A 19,269-nucleotide genomic window follows, 5' to 3' on the forward strand; every position below is an offset into this window, starting at 1 on the left:
AAAGGGTCTAAACTGCTATTAAATACTGTTGTTCCATTCTTTTTACATACACGACTGTCACATTACAGCACTGATTACTGTATATTTCTTTAAACAGGTGTTATCATGTTCCTAAAGTTTCATAACTTCTGTAATGTTATGCTACTGGAAACATTTCAGCAGCTTAATATCTTTTAGAAGAAGTGTTCACGGGGCAATTACAACATTTCTGCATAATATAATGGTTAAGACGTAAACACAGTTGTTCAGAATGGTTTGATGTGAAATGCTGCGTCCTAGAGAAGTAAGTCAGAATTGTTCACAGGTTCACATGGTGGTGATAGGAACCAGACATCCAAAGAGTTATGCTGAAGAGTTTAATGCCTGTAAAAGCTCCCTCATGGAAAGTTATTACAAGAAATGTTTTCGAAGATGTTGCCTGATGCCTGAAACATAGTTCAGTGATAAGATTTTGGCATTAAACCTTATTTAATATATATATATATATATATATATATATATATATATATATATATATATATATATCGCTGTTGTCAGAAGAAAATCTCCAAAATGGGAACTTACTTTTAATGTAAGTCAATGGAACCAGAATTTTTGCAAGTCATTTTGGGTCATTTTTCTTAGTCCATTTATCAAGAAATTTACATACAATGTATATGGTACCTGTGGTTCCTCTCACCAACAGTGTAAAGAAATCAGAGTCGCTAAGTTTCTCTATAATGAACCATTTCACATCAAACCACTCTGAATGCTTTCGTTTAAATCTCAGTGACTGCATTATCTTCTGATTTTGAAAAATCAGTGGAATTCCCATTTTGGAGATTGTTTGGAATTCTAGACACACTTACCACTTCAGAATTGTTCACAGTGGTGGTGATAGGAACCAAGGGTATCAATGTCTGCACTGCAAATATAGTTATTTTATTTACTGTCAAAAATCAACAGTGAGTCTATGTCTCTTCTGGGATTTTATCTAATGCTGATAGTGGTAAAATCGTGGTAAATCTGAAACAAGTGTTTTCTTTTGGCCCTGCAAACACATGCAGGTACCTCTCCACCATAAAAAAATGTTTAAGCCTAAAAATCTACTCAGAACTATTGTAAAATGTCATCTCAGGCATTAGGCAGCGTATTCACAACAATCTAGCATAATGACCTTCTGTGAGGGAGCTTTTAGAGCCATTAAACTCTTCACACGTCTGGTTCCTATCACCACCACGGTGAATGATTCTGACTCTGCAGGTTTCTCTAAAACAGAGAATTCACATCCACCCACTCTGACATGACTTTCTACATTGGTGGTCATGAACCCTCCTTCTTGATCTACTTTGCTGCAGGTTTCACCTCCAACCCAAATTTAACACCTCGTTCAGCTAATCAAGAACGTCTGAGGGCAATAATTAGAAGGATCAGGTGGGGTCCAGATGGGGGTTTCAGCTAAAGTTTGCAGGAAATCTCCAGGAGCAGGGTTGGGGATTTAACAACCGAACTGCACAGTACATTTGGAAATAATCTGTGCCCTTTAATACACTATGATGTCCAAAAGATTGTAGACACCTGCTCTTCCATGGTTCCTCGGAAATGAAGGGTATTAGCAGGGAGCTTGTGCACCCTTTGCTGCAGTAGCTGCCTCTACTCTTCTGGGAAGGCTTTATACTAGATGTTGGAACACTGCTGTGAGGATCTGACTGCATTCAGCCATAAGACCTTTAGTGAAGTCAGGTGCTGATATTGGATGATCTGATCTGAATCACTCCAGCTCATCCCAGAGGTATTGGATGGAGCTCTATCACTGCGGACGACGCAGTTCCACTGTTCCACAGCCCAATACTGGGGGGGTTATACCCCTCTAGCTGATGCTTAGCATTGAGCATGGTGACATATGATCATATGCAGCGTCCCATTCTTTGAGAATGCTTTTCTATGGAGACTATACAAGCTATGAGCGCATAATTGAATGCCTGCAGCAATAGGTGCACCTTAAAGTAGCTGAACACACTTAAAAGAAGAGGTTTCTGGGTACGTGTGGACATGTAGTGTTGCAGGTAGAGCAATCTGTTGATGTTTTAAGTCATAACCTCATTCAATACTTTGTAAAAGTCAGAGACCACCTGTCATTTACTTAATTTCTATAGTCAAACAGCCGTAAAATAACAGTTACTCATTTTTCAGCACCAGGAGAAGATATTTAAATAACACAGAACCATCAACAGCTAAACACAACATCAATTTGTTAGGTATTAAGTGTATCCACCATTTGCATTTACTACATTACAATCCTAATACTGGTATAGTGTAGTGGTTGACACTTCTGCCTTTGACACTGTAGACTGGGGTTCAATCCCCCACCAGAGTAGGCACCCAACAAGAGTCCTTGGGCAAGACTCCTAACAGCTCTTTGGCCTACCTGTGTAAAATGATCAAATTATAAGTCACTCTGGATAAGAGCGTCTGCCAAATGCCGTACATGTCCTTTCCGAACATTCGCTTTCAGTTTTTCAAGAAAAATCATGTCAACATACTTCCTTTGGATATGCTCAGGTATAGAGCAAGAGCTTAATTTTCTCCTATTTCTTAAAGAAGAAAGCTTTAAGTGCTGTTTATCTGAAAGGTGGTCTCAGAGGTCTTTCCAGGTGGTTGTTAGGTGCCCCATTTTCTCTGTATCTTTTAATTAATTCTTTGAACTCCAGTTTTGGAAACTGTTTTTTTTTTTTTGACTTTCTTCTTCCATATGCTAGTGGAGTTTATCTCATCTCAGAAATATCTCCTGAAAAGTGATTAACTTGTCCTTAAAACAGCAGAATTACTGAATAAGAAAAAAGAACATACTAAAATAAGGTGTGCTTAGGTTTTGGTTGGAAATTCAGAATCAACATTATACTGTTGAAGTACAGTATACAGGGGTCGGTAACATGCATGTAGCTCTTTCACTGTCCTGTTGTGGCTCCACAACTGAATTAGATTTTTAGGTAAAAATAAAATAATCCTTCACAGTAAAATAAAGCTCTGCTGATCACTCAACACATTTAACAATAAATGGTCTTATTGTTACACTGGAGTTGAGTGAATAACTGCTAATCCACCCTTCAACCCCGAAGGTTGGCGCACAGACTGCTGGTCACCATAGCAACATAGACAACAATTTTGCCTAGCTACTAGCTAACGAAAATCGAGAATTTAGAGACGAATGGACTTGTTCACATTTAAAAGCTCTTCAGCTGATTTCCTGATGTATTTTATCCGCACTGAGTAACTGTCAAACACTAAATAGCTGTGGTCATCTTCTTGGGAATTTTCCCATTCCACCTTAAATGGTGCAGCATTTACATTCTGGCTCCTCAGGCACCATTTAAGGTGGAATGTGAAAAGTTGAACAGGGAGCTGGTGAATGAGAAGCCTCGTAAAAAATCAAGCGTTGAAAGACATTTTACAAGAAACTGTTCCACTTTTGCTGAAAAGTTTCCTGCCAGAGATGTGAGAAAAGTGGCTATAACTGAACTAAAGCTTAAAGCAGAGCAAAGTAAGTCCGCATTTTCATTTATATTACATTTCTAGCCTATCCTAGTAGATCAGCACATACTGTGACATATTTGCAGCCACGATGGTTAAATGGACATAAAATGTTATGGCTCTCAAGGTGGTTTGATTTTTGTTAAAGGACAAAATGGCTTTTAACATTTGGGTTGCTGACCCCTGCAATAGCAGATAATTGATTCACATTCTCAGAAGACACGTCCTCTTTTTGACTGTTCAAATACTTTCAGCCCACTCGCAGAAGTCAGATTCATCCGCTCATGGGGCTCCAATTTTCTTCCACATGTTGCACGCAATTACATATTTCCACCAGAGGGGTCTCCAAATCTCCTAATCCTACGTAGTGTTACTTTAATGGTCAACTTGACTGGAAATTAGATAATCAAAGCTGGTCTCTGACTTCTGTACTCTACCATATCTCTTAGAATAGAATGTTACGGTCATTATTGGAGCTTCAAAAGGCCAGAAACCTCTGATTAAATGAAGTCATTTACCAGTGTCTGTCATTGTAGTTTATTGTAGTGATTCTAAACAGGTTTTGCCAATCTGGTCCTGCTCTCAGCCTCAATTTGTTACAACGTAATGAAAGGGCTTTGCTTGAATGAAATTTGTCCTGTATTACAAGGTACAACAGTAGACTTGACATGACTCGGAAAAATGACATCATTTGTTTAGCCTTACATGTAAACTGGTTGAAGGTGGAAGCAATTCCAGCGCAGTAGGCCTAGTTTATAGACCACTGCAAGCAGTCGTGTACAAAAGAAAGTGGACTGAAGGAAATGGAAAAGAAAAATGGGCTAAATGGAAATGAAAGCAGTGCAAGGACAGCATTCAAAGACTGAGGTGGGCAGTTCACTCAGTTTCATGCACTGCAGTTGGCATCAGGCGGAAGTTTTGATTAGATGGATATTTCGAACTGATATTTGCTAGTATATGTGTTATATTCTGGAACAGCAGAACATTTGGGATGCTGGCCGTCTGCACCAAAATGTCTTCATTACATTCATTTTATTCATTTTTAAGCCAAATTAAGTGCTGTAGAATTCCCATATCGGTGCATCCCTAGCAAAATTTTAATGGATTTTAACTTATTTCTTAAAAATTCTGTATAATTCAGTCATTGAGATGCAAACAAAGTCATTCAGAGTGGTTTAAGATATATACATATGCGTTTTAAGGCCAACACCTTTTATAAAACTCTGTCATTGTATTAATAAGCATTTCATGCAATAATTTTCTTTTAAGGAGCTTTAGAGACATTAAACTCTTCAGACGTCTGGTTCCCATCAACACTGTGAACTATTGTTTGTTATTTGGAATGAAGCACTTCACATCAAACCACTCTGAATGACTTTGTTTACACTGTAGCATCTGAACTATGGAGAAATGTTTGTCTTTCACTTTTAATTATGAGTTTGTTGGATGTTCTAAGACGTCCTACTACTCTTGCACTTCGGCTCAAGCAGAGTTTACTTTACTTTAACTTCTGATCGAGTCGCTTTTTAATCGAAGTAACCCTACTTTTGTTTGAGTATGGGTTTAAGCTCCTCTGCACACCTCTGGGGCTCAGAGGAGGAAAGTGCATTCAGTCCTCTGCGGTAATAGGTACCAGACTGCAGCTGGGGTCATGCCAGAGCACGAGTGTGGGGTGAAAGAGTTCTCGCTGTCAGCTACACTTCATGTTATTGTTCACACACAGATGGAATATGACCCTTCATGGAATTAGTCTGGAGGCTCTCCAGTCTGGACTGGAGAAGAAAGTAGGATCTACCAGCTCTGCTTGTGGTGCAGTCAGACAAAGTATATTCTGTCTAAGTCTGTACAGTCATACGCAAAAAGGTCTGAGTGACCCTGGTCAATTTACACAAGTGAAAATAAGTGGTGAGTGAAAATATTTTACAATGTTTAACACTAATTTTTACAGTCTTTAACATTTTGTTATGAAATCAACTCTCAATATTGTAAGATATTTTCTGTAATAACAGAACAAATCACTGTGAGGTTGACATTGAGCTGGTCTGCACAGTATCAGATATAGAGAGTTTAAAAAGTGTAAACACAAATAATTTCTTATAATGTTTTTTTTTGCATATATAAATATATATATATATATATATATATATATATATATATATATATATATATATATATATATATATATATATATATGTTCACTGATATTGTTTTTAAGTTATTTGAATAATCTTAATAATAAATGTTATTAAAAAAGACATTTATAGGTCTGAGAAAATCAAAAGTGGACTTACAGTTGCTATTTAAACATATAGAAGATTACTGTATTTTAATTACAGCTTATTGCTGTAAATGTAGAGCAGAATGCAGCGACACAACACTAGTCTTGTGAAGTCTCAGCATTTGGTTGCTATTTTATTCTTACCTACTGTTAACTTGGTTCCCTAAATTATCATGAAAGCAATGCAACTATTAACCAGTACTTTTCTGTAATTTTACAGTGATTTTTTTTGTGCAGTGTACACATTCTTTACAAAGAGCACACTTTTGCACATTCTAATGCACAATTACTGATTATTTCCCAAATTTTACACATTGGGAAAAAAAATTTTAACATAAAATGCAAACATGCAAAAGTTGTGGCACATTTTATGTTGTATTTTTTTTCCAATGTGTTAAAATCAGCAAATAGACATCATGCATTAAAATTTGCAAAAACCAAAAAAAAATGTTAGTTTGTTTCCTGTAGAGGATGCATTACTTATTTTCACCTAGAATACGAAGAAAACGTGATTTGAGCTTGAGAATACAAAATGAATGCATAAATGAATGAGTGCATGGATGGGAAGATCACTGGATGGATAAATGTGTGAAGGCATGAATGAATGAGTCCAGGCTTAGTCTTTTGGATTTGCTGTATCTGAATAGAATGAAATGCATTTCCAGTAGCAACAGCATGATAGCTACCTTCCAAATAAATAAATAAATATATAAATAAATCCATTGAAAAAGGTGAAGATAAGGCTAAGAAATGTTAATATCAGTCCCAATTTAAAAAAAAAGAATGAGGTCAGTTCAGGACTGCTGTCAGATTTGTTATATTTTCCAATATAAAATGCTGTACGTGCTATAGTTAAAGGGGCACTCCAGCCAAAATGACAAATTATCCACTGCTACATCTGTTTCAAACATATCCACTAAACTGGCATCAGAGCAGCCTGACAGTGAGATTCTCCAGTTGAAAGAAGGGAAAACCTCCTTCTCATGATTCATAAAAAAACACAAGCTCTTTGGAGTGGATCATAGGAGGCTTAATATCCCATCTGTATTTATTGCTTTAATGCATTTGCCTGCATGTATTACTGGGGAAGATTCTCAGTGGATGTAGGACATTTGATGTAAATGCATGCTGGGTATTGTAGTGAGAGAACAATACAAAATTGTAAATGAGGCTGAGGGATTCAGCAATTCAGTGCTACAGAAAGTTACATAACATGACAAGTAATAGAGCAGATACTAGCTTTAGGCAGTGATACTCCTTTGCATAATATTTAGGTAAATATCTTAGAGATATTCATTTAAACCAGTGTAGAATGCAAACTCTTCATTTTGGCTGTGTGTTAAAGTGTGGCTTTACTTAATGAGTGTGCAGTTTTATAGGTGAGGTTTTATGAGGGAAAGGTGCAGGATGGTGAAGCTGTTGATCATTATAGGCTGTTCTACAGTGATTTAATTGGTAGAATCTGGGCACAATCTGGAGAGATCTCGCATGTCAGCAAGAGAGAGAGAGAGAGAGAGAGAGAGAGATGGAAATGTATTGGACTTCATGTGTACTGCACTGGATTTTACTCTCAAATGTCCTTAGTCTGAATATACTTAACCTTTTATTAATATTATAATACGCTCACAAAAATAAGGTTTATAAAAATCTTAACTGACATATTTGTCCAGGTGCAATGGCTGTCTTTCATAGGTAGTATTGCAAAGATGGACACATCACAAAATTTTGACAAACGCTCCATTCAACATAGCGAAAAATCTAGTCTGGTGCTTAGTATAATCAAAAAATATAGAGCATTATTTATTTTGTGCACAAAGTTATGGATACGTAAATGCAGTACAGTGCTGTATGTAGCTTTGTTTAAGACAAAGCCTTATTTATACAGTCTAAGGCAACATAGTTACATATTTGCCATAATCGCGATACAGTGATTTAGCCATGCTACAGTAGCTAGAGGTGCAGCCTAGGCCAATAACTTAGAAGCCAGAAAACATCCTGCTAAGCCTATCAGGTAGATGTGCTCATAAAATTCTTCATTACGCAACAACAACAGTACCATCAATGTATTCTAATAGTGTAACCTTCCTCAAACAAGATGTATTAACTAATAACAGGCCTGAGTGATAATGAGATGTAACTGGACATCAGTGACGACTAACAAGTAACTCAATGATGATGTTTCAAAGGCAACAATCACTGTGTTGGGAAACAGGACTGCTTGCTAAATAATATTAATTATTAATAAACTCGTAGGCTACAGTAGAGCAAATTACCCACCATGGGTTTCCAACAGTGTGACATATTCATACAGCTTTAGTGTCTGAATGCTCAGATAAGTTGTAAAATGATGTGTAATACTTTGTAGTACAGCTGAATTCCTGATCATTTCCACTACAATGATTGAAAACATTGGTTTTGGAACTCCTTGGCTCATGTTTAGCAGTCTGAAGCTTCTCCAAAAGGGGGAGCTATCATCATGCAAGTAGCTTTTGCTTTCACTGCATCGTCCAAAAGGAAGAAACAACGATGGACCCACACCAGCAGGAGCTCACAAATGCATGCTTGCAGTAACTTTCAAAACAAGACGTGAAATAATTATTACCAATAGATGTTGTTATTTAATATTGTATTATTTAAAATGTGATATTCATTCAATAAGTCAGATAAAGCTAGAAACAAACAAGCTAAAGATATTTTAGAAATTGTGCTGGAAGGGAACTGGAAATGTGTGCTACAGTGTCTTATTAGGTTGACTCTATAAAGCTTGTCCCACTTATGTACTTATGGAAGAACACATTTGTAGACAGAGCATGGCTAGATCACCTGATGTGTCACCTGCTGAGTGATTGATGCACAGCTTTATAAAGTTGCTTCAGTGTCATAAGCACATTGAGACCCATTCATCATCTTACATTAAGAGGCTTTTGAAGCACATCTGCTCTGCCTTACTCCCAATAATAATGTGACCTGAGGTATGAAGAGCTTGTCTGGGATGCTTACCATGCAGACACACAGGCACACATACCTCTAAGGTATGGGAAACAGATGTGTGAGAGTTCCCAGTACTGAGGCAGAGGGGGCTTTCCAGATGTTAAGGTGCATATTGAGTGATACTCTGAATACTTTCTGCCTTTCTCTCTTAGCATCCTACAGATGTTCCCCATTGTGACAGACCGAGGGGAAGGAAGAGGATGGAGTTCATCTTAAAAAAAGGCATAGACAGTAGAGCAGTATGCAAACACACATGAAGACACCTGCCATCCACTGGGGAAGACACCAGAGATAAACCACATTCACATGTTACATCAAGTACACAAATAAGTCACTCTTCTGCAATGAGAAGAATTGTTTATCAAGCTTTCTAGTCATCTAGGGACCTTTAAATTTCAGAAATGTATGACTTTCTACACTGACCTCACTCCCATATGCTCAAATACATCTAGGGGCTATATGTCACTATACTGAAAGCTATAGCTGATGTCTTGCTGGTGTGTCTACGTCTACGTTGACAATACAGGGTTGGAGTTTTGAACCCTTTTCACACCTAGCATTATCCTTCGTCTTGGGAGATTCAATCATAAGTGGACAGTGGTAAGTAGACATGAAAGGTTTGAGATACGATCATTCAAACCACCTTCAGAGGACGTCAGGGACGCATATGACCACATAACTTGTAATGTGAATGCTAAAGTGTCCCGATACATTTCGAATACAGACTATGAAAACAGTTTCCACTCATGCAGAAAGATTAATGTAGTAAATGTGAATGATACCATTATTCCTGTCACAAAATTGGATTACATGTGATCACTGGAGATGCATTCGACATCCATGGAAATGCCAGGTCCTAACAGCTATATGTCTCGCTGGCCACATATGATCAAATCATTTGTGACAGATGGTAATACCAAGTGTGAACGGGGCCTAAATTTGAAACAGAACTGTTTTCCTGGCCCTGTGAACACAGAGTCTGATCTTTCCGAATCATATCCAAGTCATTTTCAAACATGTTGATAAACATGTTCCTATATTGTATTCAATCAATGAGCACATTTGAAAGTGATTCAGACTGAATTCATTCTTGGGGGACATGTGAAAGTGACTTAGATGTGAATCCAATCTAGGACGACATATGAACGTGAATCAGATGTGAATCCAATCTAGGAAGACATATGAAAGAGAATCAGATCTGAATCCAATCTAGGAAGACATATGAAAGTGAATCAGATGTGAATCCAATCTAGCAAGACATATGAAAGTGAATCAGATGTGAATCCAATCTAGGAACATATATGAAAGTGAATCAGATGTGAATCCAATCTAGGAAGACATATGAAAGTGAATCAGATGTAAATCCAATCTAGGAAGACATGAAAGTGAATCAGATGTGAATCCAATCTAGCAAGACATATGAAAGTGAATCAGATGTGAATCCAATCTAGCAAGACATATGAAAGTGAATCAGATGTGAATCCAATCTAGCAAGACATATGAAAGTGAATCAGATGTAAATCCAATCTAGCAAGACATATGAAAGTGAATCAGATGTAAATCTAATCTAGGAAGACATGAAAGTGAATCAGATGTGAATCCAATCTAGCAAGACATATGAAAGTGAATCAGATGTGAATCCAATCTAGCAAGACATATGAAAGTGAATCAGATGTGAATCCAATCTAGCAAGACATATGAAAGTGAATCAGATGTAAATCCAATCTAGCAAGACATATGAAAGTGAATCAGATGTGAATCTAATCTAGGAAGACATGAAAGTGAATCAGATGTGAATCCAATCTAGGAAGACATGAAAGTGAATCAGATGTGAATCCAATCTAGGAAGATATATGAAAATGTCTTAGATGTGAATCCAGTCTAGGAGGACGTCTGAACGTGGCTCAGATGTGTATCCAGTCTAGGAGGACATATGGAGGACACCGTACTGCATACGTCTATCACTGTTGGCGTTATCCAGTGTCTGCAAATAATCTTTGTGATGAAATCCTGTGTTAATAGTTTATTCATTTTATCGCGAGTGAAAGAAATATGACTGTTTTTTATTTCTGTTCGTGATGGATGTCAAGTATGCGGCATTACTGAATTTTAAAATCATTTTATATTATAAATCATGTTATGTATTATCCTATAGCTCACCGTTGCATCGCTCAGCCTCACAGATTCGACAGAATTCCCAATTTTGTATCCTGTTGTTTCAATCTATCAACATTCTCACACTACAATTCCCAGCATGCAGTATGCAAATACATCACACAACCATTGGGAGTGACAAGAAACCCTGACTGCCAGCACAGCCACCAATGTACAGGTTAATAAATACAAACAGACTGTCCTTCAGTGTCGAACTTAAAGTGCTGGTGGTTTTTCGAAAGCTCCTTCCACCTATATGAGTCATCAGATGGGGTTTTGTTTGTCATTAAATGGGAAAATCTAGCTCTAGAGTCTACTGTAGCGCCACTGTGGGATGTAAGTAAGCATGTTTACAATAGATGTAGAGGTGGTTACATTCTTCATTTTGGCCAGAATGCTCCTTTAATGAGACCACAGTCTATCAGATTTAATATGAGTGTATATAGTATGTGTGTCTGCACACTTGACATTTACCTCTCCCCAGGCACTCGTCTTCCACTTGGGACAGCGCCCACCTCTGCATCGCCTCTGCTTTTGGTGGCGGGACAGGTGCCGGCAGTTCTCCTCCGGGACCGGCTCCCCGGAGCGGCCGACGCAGGTCACGTTACGGTACTTGTACCCTCTCCCGCAGGAGGCGGAGCACTACGTGGAAGAACAAGAGCGAAAGGAAAATTCACACAGAGAAGCAATTAGTCACGCTCGCCCTGTACCCTCTGTCAGATTACTGCTGCGGTACACTGGGCAGTTACTGGCAGGGGAAATGTGGGTCACACGTGAGACAGACGTGAACTCGGCCAGCACAAATCAGCGTTTTCTAATTGATTTATTACTTATTCTTTGTGTTTCGGCTTTATAGAAAATGATTATACTTAAAGCGGTAACAGGTAATCGCTGACAGAACCCTTCCTTAACTGAACTCTCCAAACTCCGCCCACGAACGTGATCCTTCGTAGCTACTGTTGCGAGATTTAATCAGCTTGACAGAACATTCCTATGTAAGCTGAAGAGGAACTGTATGCAGAGTAATTTCAACTGATATTTGCTTCGTATGCATGTGAAAGTTCACCAGCTTCAGCTATTTTAGCATTTCTAGCAAGTTAACATTGTAAACAAATAGCACAACAAATGACTATAGCATGGCAGAAGTTACTCTAATGCTGTATTTAGATTACCACCGTAGATGGACGGCAGTCATGAAGTAACGATGAATAATTTTATCATTGCCACTGGAAATGGCAGCAGGTATTCCATGACTGGTGGAACATTCCATTTAGAGCTCAATTTTCCCAATTTTTCCGCTGCAGATAGAATAAACTAGATGTTGTTATTTTATGCGAAACGGAATGCTCACATGCTTATACTACAGGCATATCCTTGACACCATTTGAGCGGCTAGCATGGTTTCAAAACATTTTGAGAATAAAAAAGTGACTGACACCATTTCGTCACACATGAGCGCACTGTTATGTTTAATGCTATCATCATGACAACATTCACATGGCTGCATACCGCCTTCGGTCACGCACCATCTCGGTTTACATCAAATCCTCTACGAGGCACGGAACAATATTTTAAAGTCAAAGATTTTTAATGCCAACATGTCAGCAGGGCTTTGAAACAACATTTAGCTCCCTGTACTGGCCATATACAATAACAGATCCATCAAGTATATAAATGTCACTGCTGACAGATCAAAACCTCGTTTCTCTGGAATCGTAACTTTACAGGACAGAGAAAAAACCAACAGCAGCTATATATATATATATATATATATCCGCCCAATGACTGCTGGGATAGGCTCCAGCACCCCCACAACCCCCCTGATGGAGAAGCAGCTTGGAAAATGGATGGACGGATGGATGGATATATATATCTCGCGACCCTGAGGGAGAAGTGGCTTAGAAATTGTGTGTGTGTGTGTGTGTGTATATATAAGTGATATGTCTATATAAACAGATAAATCCAGTGGACTTTCTTCTTGGCCCATCAATCAGCCCTTTATTCCTAACATGCATACAAAGCAAAAATCCTTTCAAATAAATATGTCTAAAGAAAATGTGCACATTTTGACAATTGCATGAAAACTTTTCTTCAGCTTGAATGGGATTCCTCAACATTCTAGACCGGTCTCGAAATAGCACCTACAAAAAAGCCGCATTCAGTGGGTGGAGCTTAAGCAGGTCAATAAAGAAACTCTACTTCATACATTCTGCTGCACCTTACAGCCACACAACTTGAGCTTATCTTTCAACTTCCAATGCCTTTAAATGGAAAATGGAAGATGGCCAAAAGCAATCATGGGGTTCAGAGATCATCCAATTTAAGCCAAAAAAAGCATCAAGGCCTTTCTGGCTCCTGGTTGAGTTCAGTGAGCGCGAAAGGGCCTAAACCCCCCCCCCCCCCCCCCGTGCAGGGCTTCTGCGTGCCGTGGTGGAGGGCGGGGGAGGGCTCAGGGCCTCCGGAGCAAACGGCTAATCAAAGGGCTGTGTGATGCGAGGATGGATACGATGCGACAGGTCTGGGGTTGAACGAGTGCGCTGCACAGCAGGCCGCGCACGGAGAGCTGGAACCAGCTGAACTTTGACCTCTGTATAGAAGCCAAAAGTGGGGCCCTGGATCAGAGCGAGGCCGACGGCAGGACATGCAGAAAGGAACGTTCGCAGGTATCTGAGTCGTGTCAGTTCTGCATTCATTTAATACTCACTTTGATGCAGTTCAGTTTTGAAACAAGTGCAAAAAAGGCTTTTAATATCAGACACATTTTCTGAGTATCTTACAATGAAACGTCCAAAGTAATAAATACATTAAAGAAATAAACATATAGACACATAGAAAAGAATAAAAAATAAAAATAGCCAAGGAATCTTACATATTAGCCACAAAACTGAAATGGCTGTTATTAAAAATGAATAAAAACCCTTCAAAAAAAGCACTTGTACCATTCTTTGTGGTCAAATGACTAATAAATCTATCTACAACCCCGTCTATGAGTCTTATTATGTCATGCATGCTATTCTAGGTGTTTTTGTGTGTTTAGGTGTTTTTTGAAAATCACGCCTTCACTAGTGACCCAGTCATTTCTTGTGAATCAATGAGCTTTAATTGGTCAGCACATATGGTCTAGTCAATTTAACAAAACATTAAAAATGTACCATAACAACTCGGTCTGTTTACTGAAATAGGAAAACATTTGCCTCTATAGCTCACTGCAGCTACAAGGCAAAGGAGTCCAGGTATTATACTGACATAACCAAGCCATAAACATGTCATGGCAGAGGTCATGAGTTTCATTCTTCTGATGGTATCAGGTTACTATTACATGCAATCATCATAATAGATGACATAATGTTTGGTGTTATGACAGCTTATGTCACATACTAGTCAGTATCACTTTGCTTGAACCCTGCTACATAACACTGGCATAACCATGCCATTAACATGCCATGGCAGATGTCACATGCTGTCAAGAGTTGTTATGGTAGATTATGCCCAGTAATATAACAGTCATTACTATTAACTACAGTACACAGCAAAAATGAGCATGTGAGATGTTAGGTCACCAAACGCTATGACATCTGTCATGACATTTACTACTAAAGGTAACATGTCACTTATTTTACTAAACAAAATCTGTTGTGACCGCTCATGACAGCATATGACATCGTCCATGACAGGTTTACGGCATGTTTATGCCAATTGTAAGCAGCTATTTGAAAGCCAAACAACCAGTAATAAGAAAAGTACTGTGATGTATCTCCATTTCTTGTTTCAATTTTTCGACACATTACTTAAACACAGCAGCTGGCCAGCTGGCCTGTCAAAATCTCATGATGAATGGACCAACAGAAATGGTCAGAAATGACTTGGAAAAAAATCTAACTGCACTGACTTACATTGAAATTAAAAAAACATTTTTCTTTTCTTCTGTAAAGTTATCATTTTGGAGATACTTGATTTTTTGGACAGTGACAAAATGTAGCAAACATCCATTTGAGCCAACAGTTTGTCTGGTCAACTATGTTTGGGATAAGGGGCATAATGTGTACATCAGATTTTTCAGTGAAGAACTTCTTTAGGATGCTATAAACGAAGCTCCAAGGGCCGGAAATCTGTTCTCAAACTTTTTTTCCATTTAGGACATGCCCTGCATCGATGAACTGAATACTGAAACTCCTCCCCTACACAAGTATTCACACTATTTTCAAGTCTATTCAAACTATGCTTTTGCATAGATAATGAACGAGTCTGACTGAGACGGATATAAGCTATTAACGACTAATAAGTCAGGCTAATTGTTTTCCATAGACCCAGCTGAGCTTTACAGCGCATATTCATGACACACAGCAATGCTCCATTTACATATTTGAGATAACTGAGGCCCATTATACACAAAGACATATACTCCTGTGTAATGTTTAAGGGCTGCTGGTGTTTAGTGAGGCAGGCCACCAGCACCCTGTGGCTTTTCAAATGTCAGATCATTATTTAGCTTTTATGAACCCTATAAATGAACTCCCCGGCTATTTTACCCCACACAAACGACCTACTACTGCCCTGAGCACTGTTCCAGTGCTAGGTCAAAGTCTTTAAGGCTTACTCGTCTATAAACCACCCCAGAACATCGGAAATAGAGCCCTGCACTAGTGCGCGACAGATGGCCTGAGACACTGTTTGGGCATCTGCATTGCCTTTCTGGGCAAGTGATTAAGGATGAGGTTGTTTTCAAGCTGTATGTACAACATTGAACACTGGTGTATAATAAAAACAATATAGATCAAGAAAAACGAGGTCGAACAACGACGTTTATATGATATTAGAACGCATCGCTGTAACATTCCCAAGTTTATTTATCTCTAGCTAAACAAAAGAGCTAAGCTAAGCCATTCGGCTCATAAGCAGTCCAGCGAGCGCGGCTTTTTGTCCAGGCCACATTCCAACGCAAAGGCCGACAATCCCCTGCATCAATATAACTGAGACATCAAGAGCGAAGGGGCCACCGTGGATGGGACGATCGTTTTCCCATAAAGTGGGCGAGCGTTTTCTGAGAAGTGCGTCCACCCCGATTATGCATATGAGGAAGCGCGGGACGGGGCCCCCCTACAGATCAAAGGCCACCTCCGACCCCGCGTGCCCTCCTGCGCTCTCCACCATTGTTCTGTGACAGTGCTCACTGGAGTGATTGTCAGCGCCACACCGCCATCACTCCACATTAGCGGCCGCCGCTAAGCTGAAGCTGCACTCGCTCGGGAGGTTGACGAACATGTTCTCCGTACTGGAACTGACCGAAGTTGGGGTCAATAAAGGCTTCGGCTAACTTTAACTCTGTTTCAAATGAGCGATTTTGGACATGGTGAACATTCATTCAGCACTGCAAAGAGTGAACCTCCACACCAGTAGCCTTGCGTTATAGTCAGACTAGCATGTTAGCATACTGTTGACGTTGGAACAAAACCTTGAATCTTCAAAATGGTAGCTTTAGGAGAAAATAAGGGGAATTCACTCATTTAAAACGTATACAGTCATTCCAAGTGGTTTGATGTGAAATGCGCTGTTCTAGAAAACAGTCAGAAGTGATCACAGTGGTGGTGATAGGAACCAGACGTCTGAAGCATTCAACGCCTCTAAAAGCTCCCTCACTGAAAGTTATTACATCCAATGCTTGGTTTCTTTTTATCAGTGTTGTTTAAGGCCTTACAATAGTTTTAAAATAAGCTTTTGGCCTAAAACGTAACTTTAGAACACCTTACAAATTTAGAATTTTTCACAGTGGTGGTGATAGGAACCAAACGTCTGAAGCATTTAATGTATCTAAAAGCTCCCTCAAAGAAGGTTACTACATCCAATGCTTGGTTTCTTTTTAGCCTAAAATTTTGGCCTAAAACTTATTCATTAAAATCCAGTCTTGGTGGCGGTTGTAGGGCAAACAATCTCCAAAGAAAACAGAACATGCTTAAGTTCATTGGTCATTTTGAATGTTAAATAAAATGTCTATATTTAGGTTTTAGGCATCTCGACCCCTGGATCCTATCACCACCACTGTAAAGAAATCAGTCGCTAAGTTTCTCTACAATGAACCACTTCACATTAAACCACTCTGAACCACTTCAACATCTCAAAGCTAATTTTCCGTCAATGTAATGAGACTTTTTGAGCCGTTCTTCATGAAATAGTTTCACAATATAAAAGGCAGCTGGCGTTTTTTTTTTTTAATAGTGTAAAATAAATACAAAAAATAACCTTTTAAGGGCCTTTAACATGGACGGAGTGTCCACAGTAAAAGAAAGGTTTTTACTTTTAGTCTGTTTCATGCATGGACACACAGTTTTCGTCTTTACTTGTACTTTTAATATACAATATTGTCGTTACAAAAAACGTAACACTCTGGGACAAGCTATAAGCTACATCAGTCTTTCGTTAATACCTATGCATACATTGCTTGAAAAAATATTTTCACAAAAAAAAAAGACAAATGTAATTTACACCTCTGCTTTACTTTGTGTAATTTCCTTTGCCAACAAATAACATTGCCATAATAAAAAAAAACAACCAAAAAACAAAATTAAATATGGACATTAAACTCAATACACTGAGCAGCAGAAATAAATACAGATACTTACATAAATATACAGATGCCCATGTCATTTGACACTTGACCTTGTCTAATACTGCCATCAGGTTCCAATCTCACCGTTCTCTGAGTCTTTACTACTTGGTGGACAGTGATAAACACTGTCCACATGAAGTACCTTAGAGCCTCTGTGAGTGGCGTCCACTAATGCTTCATGAGCTCCAATTACATGAAATAACCTTTAGACAACGACCACATGAAAAACAGAAACCACATGAATTGGATGCATCTGGCTCTGGAACTCCTGGTACTCTTCAAATTTGGAAACTACAACTGATCACACATACAGTTGTATGCAAAAGTTTGAGCACCCCCAATCAAACGACGTTTTGACATTTTTCTAAGTGAAAATAAGTTAAAATGTCCTCTACAGGGAGCAATTTACCTGCAAATTTTAGTGTACAACTTCGATTTATTTGGTGAATGAATCACATATATCACTTAAAATGTGCCATAGCTTTTGCTCGGGCCTCATTTTATGTTCCACAGTAACGTTATTCCATACTGGCAGTCTAGCATGTTTGCTACTGTTGTAACAAAACAAGAAAGTTGAAGCGCCCAGACTTTTGCACACGACTCGAGGTGACTACTCAATATCAGCATGTTGTAGTTCTAATCAGGAGAAATGGCAAGAATATTGATTAATTCTGGGATTTTTGTGTAGAACTTCTACCCAAATAGCTTTCAGGAATAGGTTTTAGAACTTGTGCACAGTCTGAGATCTTAAGCTGAGAAGCTGCGTTTAAGCTTTTATATCTACACCACAAAACAATATCTTGGCAAGTGAAAGCATCTCAAATCGAGTCAATATATCAATGCTGTCCAAAGAAAAAGAACCAATGGCAACTTCTCAGGAAAAAGCAAAAACGTTCAGGACTTCTAATGTATTTTGGAGAATTTCTATTGGACCACTGATCATGACATTTTCAGAGAAAAGTTTAAATGATGGAGAAAAATGAAAATCCAAAAAAAGATGTTCTTTGGACAGCATCTATATTATGTTATGTTATTATATTATATTAGATTAGATTAGACCTGTCCAGGGTGTATCCTGCCTTCCTCCCGATGACTGCTGGGATAGGCTCCAGCACCCCCCTGGGACCCTGAGGGAGAAGCGGCTTAGAACGTGTGTGTGTGTGTGTGTGTGCGTATTATATTATATTATATTATATTATATTATACTTCAATTTCACGCACGTGTTTTCTAAGCCACTTATCCTCTTGAACGGAAGGCAAGAAATACCCTGGACAGGATGCCAGTCCCTCACAGGGCAGACAGACAGACATATACATTCACACATTAGGGGCAATGTAGTAGCTCCAATTGGCCTGACTGCATGTCTTTAGACTGTGGGAGGAAACCCACGCAGACAGACACAGGGAGAACACACCCCCACAGAAAAAGTATCGTGGTTACCCGACTGGGGAATCAAACTCAGGCCCTTCTTTGCTAGAATATTATGAGATCATTCAGCCTGTTTCTAACTCTTGTTTTTGTGGTAAGTAATTTTATACAGTGAAAGTGTTTTAGTGAATTGGCAGATCATTTTTCTTGTTTCAAGAAATGAGCAAAATTAGCTCCAGTAGGATAAGACACATATGTTCACTAGATAAAATGACTTAAAAACTAATTAAAAATGTGTAACTAAATAATCTGATTTAGTATTTAGTTTCCTTATACTACATATATATATTAAACATACTTAAG

General features: G+C 38.6%; 1 protein-coding gene across 1 annotated transcript in view; it reads right to left on the bottom strand.

Annotated features, from left to right (window-relative positions):
* adamts9 (ADAM metallopeptidase with thrombospondin type 1 motif, 9) overlaps positions 1 to 19,269 on the bottom strand; it is a 108,738-nt gene that overhangs the window by 26,995 nt on the left and 62,474 nt on the right. Inside the window, exon 29 of the mRNA XM_037532547.1 lies at positions 11,408 to 11,575. Coding sequence (XP_037388444.1) covers positions 11,408 to 11,575 — 168 coding nt within the window. The remainder of the gene's footprint in view (positions 1 to 11,407; positions 11,576 to 19,269) is intronic.

This window comes from Pygocentrus nattereri, chromosome 21 (genome assembly GCF_015220715.1).
Source record: "Pygocentrus nattereri isolate fPygNat1 chromosome 21, fPygNat1.pri, whole genome shotgun sequence".
NCBI classification, from domain to species: Eukaryota; Metazoa; Chordata; class Actinopteri; order Characiformes; family Serrasalmidae; genus Pygocentrus; species Pygocentrus nattereri.